The 16,885-nt window shown below is 36.6% G+C and overlaps 2 protein-coding genes across 3 annotated transcripts; one reads left to right on the top strand and one right to left on the bottom strand.

The window, feature by feature from the left end:
- Positions 1 to 181: 181 nt before the first annotated feature.
- On the bottom strand, positions 182 to 6,423 carry LOC109078397 (plasmolipin-like). The gene is made up of 5 exons (XM_042775332.1): positions 6,250 to 6,423; positions 5,221 to 5,391; positions 3,123 to 3,296; positions 2,909 to 3,022; positions 182 to 601 (listed from the first exon to the last, which is right to left on the bottom strand). Exons 2-5 carry the CDS (start codon positions 5,350 to 5,352, stop codon positions 494 to 496), a joined length of 528 nt encoding a protein of 175 aa, XP_042631266.1. The 5' UTR covers positions 5,353 to 5,391; positions 6,250 to 6,423; the 3' UTR covers positions 182 to 493.
- Positions 6,424 to 8,121: 1,698 nt separating this feature from the next.
- Positions 8,122 to 16,777, top strand: LOC109109352 (protein-glutamine gamma-glutamyltransferase 2-like). 2 transcript variants are annotated; one of them, XM_042775333.1, is made up of 13 exons: positions 8,122 to 8,264; positions 9,300 to 9,476; positions 9,917 to 10,147; positions 11,004 to 11,122; positions 11,760 to 11,888; positions 12,050 to 12,227; positions 12,343 to 12,481; positions 12,703 to 12,806; positions 12,943 to 13,185; positions 13,648 to 13,914; positions 14,035 to 14,195; positions 14,280 to 14,416; positions 15,255 to 16,777. In XM_042775333.1, exons 1-13 carry the CDS (start codon positions 8,249 to 8,251, stop codon positions 15,403 to 15,405), a joined length of 2,052 nt encoding a protein of 683 aa, XP_042631267.1. In that variant the 5' UTR covers positions 8,122 to 8,248; the 3' UTR covers positions 15,406 to 16,777. The 2 variants fall into 2 exon arrangements, with proteins under 2 accessions (XP_042631267.1, XP_042631268.1); XM_042775334.1 differs by lacking the exon at positions 11,760 to 11,888.
- Positions 16,778 to 16,885: the final 108 nt, after the last annotated feature.

The raw sequence follows: 16,885 nt of genomic DNA on the forward strand, positions 1-16,885 counted from the left end.
ATTGTTAAATGTTATTACAATTTAAAATAGTGTTTCTACTTTAACATTTAAAAATTAAAAATTTTCCTGTAAGGGTAAAGTTGATTTATTTATTTTTTTAGTTTTTTTTTCTGGAAGCCACATTACATGTTTTTTTTTTTTTATTCAGGACCCTTTGACGAATATTCAAAAGAACAGCATGTTTTTGAAATATAAATCTTTTGTAAGATTATAAAAGTCTTTACTGTCACTTTTGATCAATTCAATGCATCCTTGCTGAGTAAAAGTATTAATTATTTATTTTTAAAAAATCTTACTGACCCCACACCTAATGCACATAAGCATACACACAATGTCCATGTTTTAAACCATCAAACAATCATGCTGGTCACAGTTATACGGAAGGGTTGTTGGACGTTCCTGAAGAGGATTTTCAGCAATGCCAACTAATCTGAGCAATATCCCCTTCGAAGTGTCCTCACATAGTGAATGAGAGTGTTAATCCAAGGATGGTCTACACAGGCACCGTACTCGCCGCTGCGTTTTGCCCTTCACCCCTCCAGTCCAAATAGGCAAAGTAGCTGCTAGCTCCATATAACAGAGACACCACTATGGCAAAGAACTGCAAGAAAAGATGTATGAAAAAATGACAAAAATAATACAGATCTTACACATTGTCAAAAACAAAAAGTGGATCCCATTGCAAGAAACAGGTTGACGATGGAATGCCTGCTTGGGCTGATAAGCACTGGTGTTTTTTAACATGTAGCCCTGTCTTACAATAAAGGCTTTTTATATTTTGGCTGCTTTGTGAGTGCCTGGACGTGGAATTTTTTATTTATATTTGTGTTAATATGATTTTATTGAGGATTTGATGGGATCCACTTTTTTTTTTTTTTTTTTTTTACATTTTGTTCCCTCTCTGGAGCACCCGTAGGGCCCTATCATACACCCGGCGCAATGCAGCGCAAGTGTTTTTGCCAGTTTCAGCCCGATGCTGTTCTCATTTTCCCGTCCTGCGCCACGTTGTTTAAACAGCAAATGCATTTGCGCCCATTTGCGCGCCCATGGGCGTGCTGGTCTAAAAAAGGTGTGTTCAGGCGCATTGTTGGTTTTTCTATTTTGAGGACCTGAAAATAGGCTGCGCCATAGACCAACTCAAACCTGCTCTAAAGTCCAGTCAGTATTCAATATTGTCAATATTAACAGTCAATATTTTTCTTTGTTATTTAAAGAGCGCGTTAGTAATATGCGCCTATAGGCGGGTGCACAACGCGCGTACACTTTGCTTATTACACACACAGGGAATTTCAGCAGCACACAAATGAAATGAAAAATTACATTCCGCCATGTAAATAGCAAACGCGCCATTGCGTGAGCGCAACTGGCTTTTAAAGGTGAGATAAGACTCTGATTGGTTTATTGCACTTTACGCCCAAAAAATACCCATTACTCATTAAGAGAATAGGGGCAACCTGTTTAGACCATTTTCCCGTCATTAAACTATAGCAAAAGTGGATTCGGACACGCCCTGAGTGCACCTTCGCTGTGCACTTTAGACCAAGCCCGTAGATCGTTAAAATAGGCCCCATAGTCTTGCTTGTGAGTACCTGCACCCCTGGTCAAGACTTTTTCTTACATATTGTACTCAAGTATTAGAAATAAGCCGTTCCCAAAATAAGATATTTTTAAAATGTCTCAATGTTTTTCCCCCCATAGGCCTACAATAAAAGTTAATGGGGTTCCATGTTGTTTTGGACTCCAATGACATTCATTCTATGTGTAAAAACTTAAAATAAAAATAAGTTGGAAACAGCGTGAATGTTAGTAAATACATTTATTTTTGTGTTTGAACTGTCCCTTTAAAAATTTAATAAGACGTAATCCTTAATACAAGTTAAACAACGGATAAATGATTTTAGGGCATATAAATGTTTTACAGGAAAGTATATAAACAGCCATTGAGCAGATATGTAGATTTAGAGATGCTGTAATAACTTTGGAGGAGGTACAAACGGTGATTACACTCATACAGGCATTATAGGTTTGTCATGTGCTTGCTGCACAATTCAATCTGGACTCTGTCCATGTGGTTTTAAAGCCCTATAAAACACACACAGCACTCTACAACCTTGCTTTTGAAGTCATCTGACAGTTTCACATTGTAACCATCTACTAAAAGCCTTTTATTTGATCAACAATACAGTCATGAATAATGCTTTGACCAGATAAATGAAGGCCCTGCTTCAGATTAGATGTTTTGGTTTAAAACATAATGATTAATATTATTCATTATTAATTTTTTAAGAAAGCCCTATCTACACTACCATTCAAAATTTTGGGGTCAGTAAGATTTCTTAATTTTTTTTAAAGATGTCTCTCGCGCTCACCTAGGTTCATTTATTTGATCAAAAATACAGTAAAATCAGTAAAATTATAAGACGTCATCAGTTTGAAAATAAATATTTTCTATTTTAATCATTCTTAAAATCTGATTTATTTTTGTGATGCCAAAGCTAAATTTTCAGCATTATTACTCCAGTCTTCAGTGTCACATGATCCTTCAGAAATCATTCTAATATGCTCAAGAAACATTTCTCATTTCTTATTATTATCATGGTTGAAAAGTTTGCTGCTTAATATTTTTCTGGAAACCATGATACATGTTTTTCCTGATTCTTTGAATATTGATTTCTTGAGAAAAATCATACTGCTCCCAAACTTTAAATGGTAGTTTAAATATATGTTAGTATTTGAGAGCATTTCTCGCCTCATCTGGGTGAGCAGTGTGACACCATGCTATTATCAGTGGGTGTTTCACAGATAAGCCTGACTTTACTTTAGAAATGAAGTAGGATGAACACACCTCTCTCAGCTCATAGTATTTGTGAATATGTGTAGAGTGTGTTCAGGAGATGTTTTCACTCACTGCAGAAGCTCCCAGATGACCATGCCAGATAGACTCGTTTGATGGAACAGATACAGCATCAGCCAAAAAGGCAGTTATGTATAGAACAGCTGCAACTACATAGAACACCATGAGCTACAAGGAGGAAAGGAAGACAGAATCACAAATTTGATTTAACTGACAAAGTCACAGATAATATAAGCTGTCTCCTCTATTAGAGGAGTAAGTGTCTCACCACCAAAGGCCAGGGCATTGAGGGTAAACTCTGATAAAACCTCAGCAACAGCACAACAAACAGGGCAATGCTCAGAAGCCACAGCGTCACGCTGACAAACATCACCCAACCATAAGCAGGATTCGAGGCATAGTTGGTACTGGCGATCAGTGCCCACACCAGTAATCCAACAAGCTGAACAGAAGATGGAGATGATCGTATAAATACAGCCACTTAAAGGGTTACTTCACCTAAAAATGAAAATTCTGTCATCATTTGCTCAGCCTCGTGTCGCTACAAATCTGTATGAATTACTTTCTCTTTCGCGTATCTTGATACATATTTTGAAAGTACCAAGTCAGTGGCTCCAAAACAGCATTGGACCCTAATGATTTTCTTTGTATGAACAAAAAACTTCCAAATATCAAAAAAGCTCCGTTCTTCTTCGGAACAAAATTTAAGATATTTTGGATGAAAACCGGGAGGACTGTCCCATAGACTGCCAAGTAAATAACAGTGTCAAGGTCCATAAGAGGTATGAAAGTCATCATCAGAATACTCCATCTGCCATCAGACTGCAATCTGGGTTATATGAAGCGACGGGAACACTTTTTGTCAGCAAAGAAAACAAAAATAACAACTTTATAAATCCTTTGTCAACGGTCTCCTCTGTGTCTCTCCATATCACCGTATGCTGCGTATGCTCTTCTGTATCAGCCGCACCACAAGGATGCGCTGTTTCTACGTGTATTTAGCTTTGATTTGAAATAAAACAGCGCATCCTTGTGGACAAAGGATTTATTGAATAAAGTCCTTATTTTTGTTTTCTTTGCTTACAAAAAGTGTTCCCGTCGCTTCATATAACCCAGATTGCAGTCTGATGGCAGATGGAGTATTGTGACGACGACTTTCATACCTTTTATAGACATTGACACTGTTATTTACTTGGCAGTCTATGGGACAGTCTCAAGCCTCCAGGTTTTCATCCAAAATATCTTAAATTGTGTTCTGAAGACGAACTGAGCTTTTACAGGTTTGGAACGATATGGGGTAAGTGATTAATGACAAAATTTTCATTTTGGGGTGGAGTAACCCTTTAACTTCAGGGTGTTATAATTAATTTAGATGACATTAGAGCTTGCACAGTTACATACATGAGCTTTAAATTGAAAGTGATGTACGTGTGAATCATCCTGGTCGTTCTCATCGGAAAAATATTTCACATGCAACACTGTCAACAATTAATGATATTTTTAGCACCCTATGTCCTGAGGAATCTTTTTATAGTTATAAATTAAAAATAAGGTAGCAAATAAAATATATTTTATATATATATATATATATACACAAACAGATGATGCCAATGGAATTCATTTATGCAATGAATATCAAAAGTTCATGATGTATTATTCATCTGATAAAGGTCTCAGATTTCAGACTATCTGTCTGACACAAGACACCTACAAATGTGACTTGCTCCACAGAATAAAGACTAAAACAGACACATCTCAGGTCAAATATTCACTAAAGTTCAGTTATATTAAATTTATATTTACTGATTTAACAATGATGAAATAATGTATTTGTACTGAGGGGAGTGTTTTACTATGGTTATTGACCCAATAACCAGTAAGATGATAATACAATAAACATCAAAAGTACTGATGTTTACTGTAGTTTAATCAGTAATTTATATTACAGTCAAGTAAGTATTTTTCTGCACACTTTGTTCTGATTATTGCATGTCCATATCTGAATATGTTGATATTTTGAGCAGAATGTAGTTTCAATGTCCCTGAATAACAGAAACATAGACTTGTGGTTTACCTACATTTACTTCTATGTTGTCTCTGTGTAGGAGCACACTTGAGGCACAATATGAACACATCTATGTCTATGCAAACCCTACAAGCATAAAACCATCTGCATAATATCCTAGTTGTATGAAAAATTATAACCATAAACCACACAGAGACAGGTTAGTTTCATTTAATCAATCAATACCTACAAAGTCTGAGTTTGTCTCATAAACATTGGCAATCTGGCAGTTTTTTTTAAGCGTGAAACACTCAAACATATGACAAAGCATGGAAAGTGCAATATGGTTTTTGCAACTCACAATCTCAGCCAAAAGTAGGATACCAGGAATGCTCTTGATGAAGTCCACGTCTACCTTTGCTAAGATACCATAACTTCTCTGAGGTTCATTGGAGCTGGTCTGAGTGCTGACCTTCGCAGGAAAATCCGCCATTTCTTCTCAGTATAAAGAGTTGTTTATATAATAATATCTCTTTAAAAAAGAAAAAGGAAATAACACACCTCAGAGGAGACACACCAGAACAGGTAATGCAGGTGTTGTCACTACGTAACAACTCTGCTTGAACAGATACAAGTTTTCTTTTTCTCTTTCACACCCTCCCTCCCTCCCTCTCTCTCTCTCTCTCTCTTTATCTCTCTATACCTTTGCACACCTATGATGTATTTAAAGTGAGATCATGTTAGGTGGATACATCTGTGTATCTAAGTAATAAATAACTTCAGTAAAAATAATAAAGTGAGAACCCTCTACCTTCCTCTTGTAAAGAAAAAAGGAAACAGCAAGACAAAAACAATAGAAGTCGAAATTTGGGGTTAAAAAGCACTTATGGGTTTAAAATGTCAGAATCATTGACAGAAGAGGATGTTTTACATGTACACAGACATTACAAGTAAAATCAATTTACACAAAGATCACATCTCTTTTTTTAATGACAATTAGTTTAGATGCACACAATATAATAGTTCCCCAGGATATATATATACACACTATTATATATATATATATATATACACATATATATATTGTGTGTGTGTGTCTATTATTATGTTGGTGGACATTTAATGTTAAAGTTACCTAACAGCAATGCACACAACATGGTGTGTCCATTACTTTAACTTTAACAAAAAAAAAAAAAGAAAAAAAAAAAACTGTAAGTAATGGCTACTTTTAAAATTCATAACATTCATAATTAAATTATAAGACTATTTATTATATGCAGAATACTCTTCTTGTATGCAATGCTCATTGCATTCCTTGCTTTGATATATATATATATATATTTTTTTTTTATAAAGATTCATTCATTAACGTCTTTCATCCTTCACTAACCTGCACAACAATCATTTTTGTACTCCAGTCGTTGACTCAATTCCTCTTTGGCCACTTGTCTGCAACAACCAAATGTAAAACTTTCATGTGTATTTTTGCAAATTTTGTTGTTTCGTTACTCTAATCTCCATGAGGTATTAAATGACCTTTGGTCATTCTGCTACGCATGCATAAGCTGGGAACTGTCATGTTGACCTACTGGGAAAAAAAACATTGTTGTCAGAAGTGGGATTCAAACCCACGCCTCCAGGTGATACTGCGAAGGGGCCATCCTGACACATTGCACTGGTTGTGTTTTTTTGCCCTCCAGTGGTGTGAATGCAAAAATCATATATATATATATATATATATATATACTATATATATATATATATATATATATATATGATCTGGATCTCTTTGTGAGGTCTACACTTTATAGCCTCAGTTTGGAAAGCAACATAGAAAGTGGCATAATGGTAACATTAAAAGCAAATGTAACATCAAGCAGAAATGAGCAGGATCCAAGCTGAGAAAATAGAAATGTGTTATCATACACTTTAGACGTGTTAGTGTTGTCAATTATTTTTATGCTTTGTGCAAAGAACATATTTTTAATACTTTGATAACATATTCAGCAAATTCAGTTTGCTTTGCAAGTTATACCCTTGCAACCACAAACTATGAAACTTCAAACATCATCAGCAGTCTCACTTGTATGACAAATTCACTTTGATGATAAATCAATGAGAAAGTAATGTGAAATTCAACAAAAATCTGTGCTTGTTTCTGTGTGAGTATTTTTTTCTGAAAACTACCTGTTCCAGCATTCCTCAGCTTAGTGTCACACACATGTGCAAACATATGTAGGTGTGGTACGGTTTTGCTTCCCACTGTATAAGCAAGACAGTGACCCTTTTGTGTGCCTGCATGGTCTGAAAGAATTGTAGTAATGTCACACCGCATGGTGAGAATCCACTGCAGGAGAGATCATTGTTCTTCCAGACAATACAGCAGACACTTTATTTTGGGAAAGAGAATTCTAATGATCTATGTGACTCCCAGTTGTTAAAAGTTTAATGCTGTCATGGTATTTAATTAACTTCACAAACAGTAGGGAAATTTCTCACAAAATTATGTTAGAAGTTTTAGTTGTTTCTGAAATTTGACCCCTTGACCTCCAGCTGACACGTCAGGCATTTCATACCAGTGCATTACACTTTATACATTATAGATAATATATGTTAAATTGCTATATTGTGCATGTTACTCAATGCATGCTTGACATTCAGCTGTTCAGAGGAAGTTTAGGGAAGAAAAGACTTAGTCTCTGAAAGCATTATGACCCATCTGACTTCCATTTTTGTATTGCAGGAGAAAGTGCATCCTCATTTGAACCCATTTTTTTTTCTTTCAGTTTGTCTTTTCTCCCTTTGCATAAATAGGAGAATTACAGAAAGATTAAAAAATAAAATAACTGACTGTGAGTCAGGGAAATAGAGGTGAAGTAGATCTATGGAATACTATGGAACTGTTACCTAACCATCAGAACTTCTCTTTTTAACAAAGGCCCCCTGTGTGACCCTGGCCCTTACGGAAAAGAGACAGTATTTCCAGCAATGACGTGCTTGCAGGTTGTAGTAAATACTCAAGCCTTGATTCTTTTTCCACAGAGGCAGAGGATGAGGCAGAGCTGCATACACAAATACTGTAGACAGACCACTGTCTGTACACACTTAGCACCTCTGAATGCTTGAGGATCTTGTATGTGTGTGTGATGTCAGAGGTCATAAAGGAAAGGGAGAGGATGCGTGAGTCAGGGTGTGTCTTATGCAGAAAGAAGGACAGTCAGCAACAGAGATGGTGGGGCTTCAAGGGGCGTGGAAGGTCTTTCGTTATAAAATGGGTCCTCAAAAAAGCAAAGATATTACAAGGAAGACAGCTGTCTTGGACTGGACTACGAAAATTTATTGCAAACATTAAGAACAGGACTTTAGGAAGTGTCAAGCTAAATCCATCAATGGCCAGCCATAATGGTAAGAAAATCTCTTTAATATATTTGTTTTTCATTAATATTGCTCAAAGTAGGAAATTATGTTTTATTAACAAGGTTCGGGAGGAGCACGTCAGATACTTAGCCTAATCAACACCGGTGGAGCACAATCAAGCAATCATCACCACAGTATAAATACCGCTGACTTACCACTATCCACTGACGGTTTATCAGCATCCCTCCTCCACCCCATCTCCTCACTTCGAGTTCATTTTACAACTATATGGGGAAGGGGGGGTTCTCTAGGTTCGGGCCAAGATGCTAAAGGTCCTAGTGAAATTTTTTCTGGTGACATTACTTCTGATGGTTCTGTTTCATGCTGGACAGGTGGGATAGAAACGCTCTGGGTTGTTAAAATAAATATGGAAGTGGACCGCTAACTTGTTGGTGGACTGTGTTATTTTATTTGCTCTTTGAGGTCTGGGCTTTATAGGCCCAGCTTGGAATGCGAAGAAGAAATTGGCATGACAGTAACATTAAAAGCAAATGTAGCATTAAGCAGCAATGAGCAGAATCCAAGCTGAGAAGACAGAAATGTGTTAGCATGATTTTAGAGTTTAAAGATTATGTAGCATTAAGCAGCAATGAGCAGAGTACTTTGTGATTTTCAGTGAAAGCAAGAACATCTCACCTTTTGCTTTTTGTTTACATATAATATTGACTAGAAGATCCTAAATCTTCAATATTTCTTATTAATTTTATGTTTTGTCATAACTTTTCTTTGTTTTAAGACTGGAACAAACAATGCATTTTGTCATGCAACACACTATTTCTGAGTGTGCCATTTCAAGTCAGTATCTCAAACTGGCCAGCAAGACTGGAAAACAAGCTTTTTGGCAACCACATCATTAATCCATTCCTCAATTAACAGAAATTTAGCCACCCAAATAACCATCAAAACATTCAAAGCATTTAAAGACATGTTATAGGTCAATGGAATTCTCACTAAACTAAATGGATATTCAATTTATATTTGCTTGTATTGTTTAAACTCTTTATTAATTTCTTTGGTGCCCAGCCCTACTGAGTGGAATAGATTTGCAGTGTTATGAGAATAACCATGCTCACCGCACTGAGGAGATGGACGTGGAGCGTCTGGTGGTGCGCAGAGGTCAGCCTTTCTCTGTAGTACTGCAGTGTACTGAGCACATCCCACAGCACCAAGACCACCAGCTCAACCTCATACTACACCTGGGTGAGTAAACTTGATGGAGAGAGTAAAGTTTATGATACACGGGGGAACTTTTTTTTTTTACCAATGTTGCTGGGCAATGTTGCCATCAACAGGCAGGTGAGACACAGGGCCCACAACCGATCTAAAGTACCCAGATAGAAATTTGTTGCCCATTCTCAATGGGAAAGTACCCAAGCAACATTGCTCAAAAAAGCTGCCTCATGTATCATCACCTTAACAGTGAGGAAGATGAAAAGTTGGCCTATAGGTTTTGGAGTGGGGCTTGATACTGCAGTAATCTTAAATCGGAGTATAAGAGAAATTACTAGATTAGATCAGTTTAGTGGTCAAGCCAAAAAAAAAAAAATATATATATATATAAATAAATACCTCAATCACAAAAATACTAAAATGCACATACAACAGCATATGATTTGTGTGCACATTTTTGTGTGTTATAGGTAAGAATAATGAGGTGGTCTTGAAGGTGTCAGACTCAGAGCAAGATCATGGGAAATGGTGGTTTAGTCAGCGTAATGCTCAGGGTGAGGTGATGCTGACTCTCCACAGCCCTGCTGATGCTCTTGTGGGTCTGTACAGCATGACTGTGGTTCTGCTCTCAGCTGATGGGCAGATCCTGGAGCAAACCAAGCCTCAGACCTTCTACCTGCTTTTCAATCCCTGGTGCAAAGGTGAGTATTTGGGATCATTAACCTGAAAAATATAAATTCCTCATGACTTTTTTTCTTCTGTACAAAAGTTTTTGGTTTATTTTTCATACTATATAACCTAAGAAAACTAAAAGTTGAATTGAAGACTTTTGCTATAGTTTTATGGTGATTATTTGTTCTTTTGGAGCTTGACAGCCTATGCTTTTGGGTTCCATGGAAGATAAAATGTCATTGTAGGAACAACGTGAGGGCTGCTCACACTAAAAACAAATACTTTAATGATAACTGTAACCATACATTTTTAATAATTGTTCTAATTGTATGAGAATAGGGACGTCCACAACAAAAACAACACTGAGGAATGAAATAATTGGAATCACTTTCAGAATTATTTTTCTTCCAGATTATGAATGATAAAATATTGACAGACCATCATAATCCACCCAACATTAAAGATTGCCCATTTAAAACAGCAGATGACTTTAGCACACACCTATAATAAACAGAACATTATCGTCCATTGATGTGGATGCTAAGCTAATTATTGTTATTGTTAAGGGTCTTTAAGGTCAGTTCACACCAAAAACAATTACTATAATGATAACTATATTAACATCCATACCAGGGGACACTAACATTCTGTTATTTATAAGTACACTCTGCAGTTAAGGCCCATCCACACCAATAAGGAAAACTATACAGATAACTATAACAATAACTATATGCGCATCCACACCAACACACTATAAGATTGTTTATTATAAGCACTTGTTGCAGAATATTTACTGTATGTCTGCCCGTTGGGTGGATTCTAATTGGCTGTCATTGATTTTAATCACTCATCAAAAAATTCTATAATAGATTTTCTTTCCTGTAGATGACTCTGTGTACCTTCCAAGTGAGGAACTGCTGCAGGAGTACATTTTAAATGAAAATGGGATCTTGTATCAGGGCTCCTGGGATGATATCACCACTGTGCCTTGGAACTTTGGACAGGTAACCTGCAAATGCATTCCCAGGTTCTCAAGATCCAAACTTATACAGCCCCCCATCTGTTTAGACAGTCTTGTGGCCAGTGCCCTTTCTGAGAAAGTATAACAGCCTGAGATGACTGACACACAGGGAGGATTTACGGTGATGTTGCATGGTGGTGGAATTCAGATGAGGCAGAGTGTGAATTGTGACAGATCAGTGGCAGGAGAACCGCAGAGGGCTTGTCTGCTGGGTAATCACTCTCTATAGATGTCAGACATTTCAGCAACAATGTCTGTCTCACAAACAAGTGACTGTCCCATTTCACTCAGAGAGAAATTGGAAGTCTAGGGGAGAAATTCGATTCTCCAGGTTAAGCGGGGGAAATGAAAATACTAAGCTTTCTTTGTAAAATACAAGTAAAACCCTAAGGACAGAACTCACAAATAAAATTGGTTTAGTCTATGCTTTAGACATACTTTATTGTTTGTTTTAAGGTCAGATTATTTTCTGTGGATCAGCAGCATGTCCCATTAACTTTAACGGTATCTAATTGTCAATACTCCTTTAAAAAAACCTATGCACCCCTCAGTAGGCCTACATTTTGGAGTAATGTGAGCAAACAAAAATATTCATTCTTTGGATTCTATTTTTTAATCAGTTTGAAAAAGATGTGGTGGATATTTGCTTTGAAGTGCTGGACAATTCACCCACAGCCCTGAAAAATTCAGAGATGGACATAGCTAACAGAGGAAGCCCTGTTTATGTTAGCAGGACTATTACTGCCATGGTAAGGCACCTGTCAACATGGTCATTCAACCCTTGTAATAATCATATTTGCTCAAGGATAAATTACTTTTTCACTGATGTAATCTGTAAGAAGTATTTTATACATATATACATTCTGTGTATATATATACGTTCTACATACAGAATAATCTGCATTAACAGGTGAATGCTAATGATGATCGGGGGGTGGTATCTGGGCGCTGGGATGGAGAGTACAGTGATGGGGTGGCACCCACACGGTGGACTGGCAGTGTGCCCATCCTGAGGCGTTGGAGTGAGGATGGAGGACAGAAAGTGCGCTATGGGCAGTGCTGGGTGTTCACAGGAGTGGCCTGCACAGGTAAGAAAGCAAAAGATTTAGAAAATATTCTAGATCTTTCTAAATTCAGAAATGCTTAATACTGTTATTATTTCTGCTTGTATTTCATGTGTTCTGTAACATGCCCTTTCCACAGTCCTCCGCTGTCTTGGCATTCCAACGAGATGTATCACAAATTACTCATCTGCTCATGACACTGATGCAAACGTTTCTGTGGATTACCTTTTCAATGATCAACTTGAAAGTGTGTCTGAAGGCAGGAAGGACTCCATCTGGTGAGTTATGATATCCACATTATTTTTTTTATTTAGCTCTAAACCCAAACAGTTGTCTAATTTTTGTCTAATTTAATTTCTCCTAAGCAATTTTAAGAAAAACATCTGAGACAAAGTTGAACTCCATCAAGTTAGGTTATTAGAGATTTTAAAGAGCAACTCTGAACAATAAAATTTTTCTCTTTTGTCCCTGACCTGTGAGCTTCATCCTCTATTTTCAGGAACTATCACTGTTGGGTTGAATCCTGGATGAAACGCGATGACCTCCCAGAAGGTTACAATGGATGGCAGGTGCTAGATCCAACTCCTCAAGAAAGAAGTGATGGTAAAGCGTTACTCTTTCAAGTATAAAAAGCAAGAACATCCAGAGATTATCTCCCATTACATAAAACTGGAATAATAGCTAGCTTGTACATACCTACATATCTGTACATACCTTATCTTCTCCCATGTTCTTACAGGAGTCTTCTGCTGTGGGCCTTGTCCAGTCCGTGCCGTCAAGGAGGGAGAGGTGGGGTTGAAGTACGACACCCCATTTGTGTTTTCTGAGGTGAATGCTGATCTGATCGTCTGGATTGTTCATCCAGATGGGGAACGAATTCAAGTGTCCCAAAACAGTAAAGTTATAGGGCGGAACATAAGCACTAAGAGTGTGTCTGGAGACTTCAGAGAGGACATTACTGCTAACTACAAATATCCTGAAGGTAAAAACAAGCGACCTGTTGAATGTACCCATTTGTTTTCAATCCATTGAACCACTTTATAGTTAACTCATTTTGACATTTGACATTCTGTTATTATATTAAGTTCATTGTCTCCTGTTGTACCTGAAACCTTGTACATGTTACTTCTACTTGTTACATTTGTCTAAGTGAGCATATTTAAAACGTTAATTTATGATTAAAAATGGTAGTGTAGGTGAAAAATGTAACATTTATTATTTCATTTTTTTTATTTATATTATAATTTTTATTATTATAATTGTTTAGAAAATAAGTGGCCTTTGTGAAGGAAAGTTATTCCATCGGTATATTGTTTAGAGTAAGGCATATGGTATGATACATTTTGATTTCGTGTTTCTGATTTCAATTTATATTTGTCCATGCCAACTGATTCTGAAATTGTGACATTTTGATATTAATCACATTCTAATGCTTTGACCACAGGATCAATGAAGGAGCGAGAGGTTTATAAAAAGGCAGGAAGACAAGTGGGCCAAAAGAACAAAGTCCCAGGGCAGCTTGAGCTTTTCATCAAGCACGCCCCAGCTGTCCATGGGACAGACTTTGACGTGATCATAGAGGTGTATAATGCTGGCAGGGAGGACACAGATGCACAGCTCACAGTCACATCGAACGCAATAACCTACAATAGTATCCACCGTGCAGAGTGCCAGAGAAAGACAACCTCTCTCACAGTGCCAGCTCACAAAGGTAAGACTAGGAAACTTGGACAGTATCCTGAATTATTTTGCACACAGTCACATCTGCAAACAAATTTTACATCTCCTTTAAGGACAATAAATTCAAAAATACCTTTGCATCCCTTTATAGCTCATAAAGAAGTATTGCGACTTCAGTATGACCATTATGGGGCATGTGTGTCTGAACATCACATGATAAGAGTCACAGCCCTCCTCCAACCCACTGATCAAGACAACATCATCCTACAAGAAACCAACATCCCCTTGAAAATGCCAGTGCTTCATATCAAGGTGATGAACTGTTCCATTAATACTAGCACTGTATCAATGGCTTTAGCCCTTTTACCAATGACCAATATTTGTTCTACATTTCAGATTATTGGGAAAGCGATTGTATCACGTAAACTAACAGCATACATCTCCTTCAACAATCCCTTACCTGTTAGTCTTCAAGGAGGCGTGTTTACTGTGGAGGGAGCAGGACTGACAGAGGCGAAAGAAATAAAAACACAGTATGTACTAATTTTAGAAATCATGCAGAGTACGTACTCGATGTTAAATTAATTGTTCACCCCAAAATAAACTTAAAATGAACTCACTCTCAGGACATGCAAAATGTAGATGGGTTTGTTTTTTCATTGAAAACGATTTGAGAAATTTAGAACTGCATCACTTGTTCACCAATGGATCCTCTGCAGTGAATGGGTGCCGTCAGAATGAGAGTCCAAACAGCTGATGAAAACATCATAATAATCCACAAATGATCAACACAACTCCAATTCATCAGCTGACATCCTGTGAAGTGAAAAACTGCTTGTTTATTAAAAACAAATCCATAATTAAGGCATTTTAACTTTAAACCATCAATTCTTGCCAAAATGCCAGCCCATAATCCATAATAACACTTCCTCCAGTGAAAAAATCCATCCCCTTATTGTCTTCTCACTTCAAAATCCACCACATGCATGTTTAACTGTTTGGGACTGATTTGCAACAGTTTGAAGTTAAAAGTGTCTTAAAAGCTTTTCACTTCTCAAGACATTAACTGAGAGTTGTGTCAATTACTTGTGGATTATTGTGATGTTTTTATCAACTTGAACTCATTCTGACGGCACCCATTCACCGAGGATCCACTGGTGAGCAAGTGATTTAAATTTCTCAAAATCTATTCCAATGAAGAAACAAACTCATCTATATCTTGGATGGGCTGAGGGTGAGTACATTTCCAGCAAATTTTCATTCATGCATGAACTCAGTATCTAGTATACATTTCTCGAAGTGCATCGGACCTGATCTAAGGAATCCAAGTTTTGGTTGACTGTTAATGTGTATATGTCTTTTTTTCTCTAGTGGTAAGATTGAACCTGGTCAGGCTGTGACCGTTAAATTCTCCTTCAAGCCCACCCGTGCTGGCCTGAGGAAACTGCTTGTCGATTTTGACTCTGACAGACTGAGAGATGTAAAAGGAGAAGCCACTATCATTGTTCGGACAAAAATGTGATATAGGGACGCTGTCCCAGAAATCTAGACAAGCATGTACAGTTCAGAGAACCAGACATCATTAAGTATGTTGTAAATTATACAGTTAATGATATATACTTGACTTGATGAAAGCTGTTTTGCTTGTTACTTATTTAGTTTGAAATGCGTTTATACAAAGAGTTTGTAACATTTCCTTAATGATTACTTTGATATGATATCTTTGCATGCTTTCATGCAGACCTTGAATATAAGAACCTCAAAAGCTGTTTTTCTACATGTAAAATGCCCAATCATGTGAATTCACCCTAGCTTTTAATATATGAAAGGTTTTATCTAATGACAATTTTGATGTTTATTGATACTTTAAGTAAAATGCTGTTGTTGTGTTTGATATAAAAGTTTCGTAATAATAACTGAATATACACAGGTAAATATGACTGCAGAATTTATTTTCTATTTTTGTCAATCTTGTTGTTTATCACTCCATTTCCTATAAACAGCAATATCACAGTAGAAATAAAATGTCAGTGAAACGTTATTTCAGGTTTAGCTAGATAGTATAATGTATGCTTGCACACTTGACCTTGCATTTGTACCTTTTAACAAATGGAAATGGAGACTTTAGAAGTAAAGGCAAAGTCATTTTAAGGGTATTCAATAGTGGTAGGTAAAGGTAACTTATCTGATAACAGGGATAGCTAAAGAGTAACCTTAACCAGCGAGCAGGTGACATTTATTACAGGTACATTTCTGAGTAAAAAGTAGTGCCATTATTGTCATGTGAATGATCAACTCTTTCATATGGCTTAAAACTCGTATCTATTTTCTAGTTGTGCTTATCCTTTATGGAAATAGAATGTGGGGTTTGTGCATAAACAAGATTTTGTTCGCCACCTGCTGTAAGGAGAAGCTTACTGTTACTTTTATAGCCAAATACATTAAATTGAAAGTACTCTGTTTTAACTTATTGTTTTATTTTTATTGCATGGTTTTAGTTTAAATGTTTGTCTTGCTTTTGTATTGTGCAAAATCTTCTACCCTTCCATCACACTGCATCATAATATTCTGCCACTAAAATCCATTTGGACTGTTATTACAACTAATAATAATAATAATAATAATAATGATGATGATGATGATGATGATGATGATGATGAAGGAAGTTACATTTTTAGGATAACACGCACAATGATTTTCGTAAACATATAAAAGATGGCATTATTTACAGCAATGGTGTTGCTGGAAGAAGAAATGCTTATAAACCAGGAGAGAAAGAATAAAAATAGTATAGAGATAGTAAATCACGTTTTTAAGACAAAATAAAAATAATAATATCACTGCACTGTTTCTTTATCATTGCATCATCCAGTTCTGTCCTTTACGCCTTTGACATATCCAGGCTCGTCTTTGTTTTGATCGAAAGTATCCTGAACCAATAGAAACTACGTACACTGAAACGTCAATATTCCTGAACCAATCATCTTCTATCCTGTGGGCGG

This window comes from Cyprinus carpio, chromosome A18 (genome assembly GCF_018340385.1).
Source record: "Cyprinus carpio isolate SPL01 chromosome A18, ASM1834038v1, whole genome shotgun sequence".
Taxonomy (NCBI): domain Eukaryota; kingdom Metazoa; phylum Chordata; class Actinopteri; order Cypriniformes; family Cyprinidae; genus Cyprinus; species Cyprinus carpio.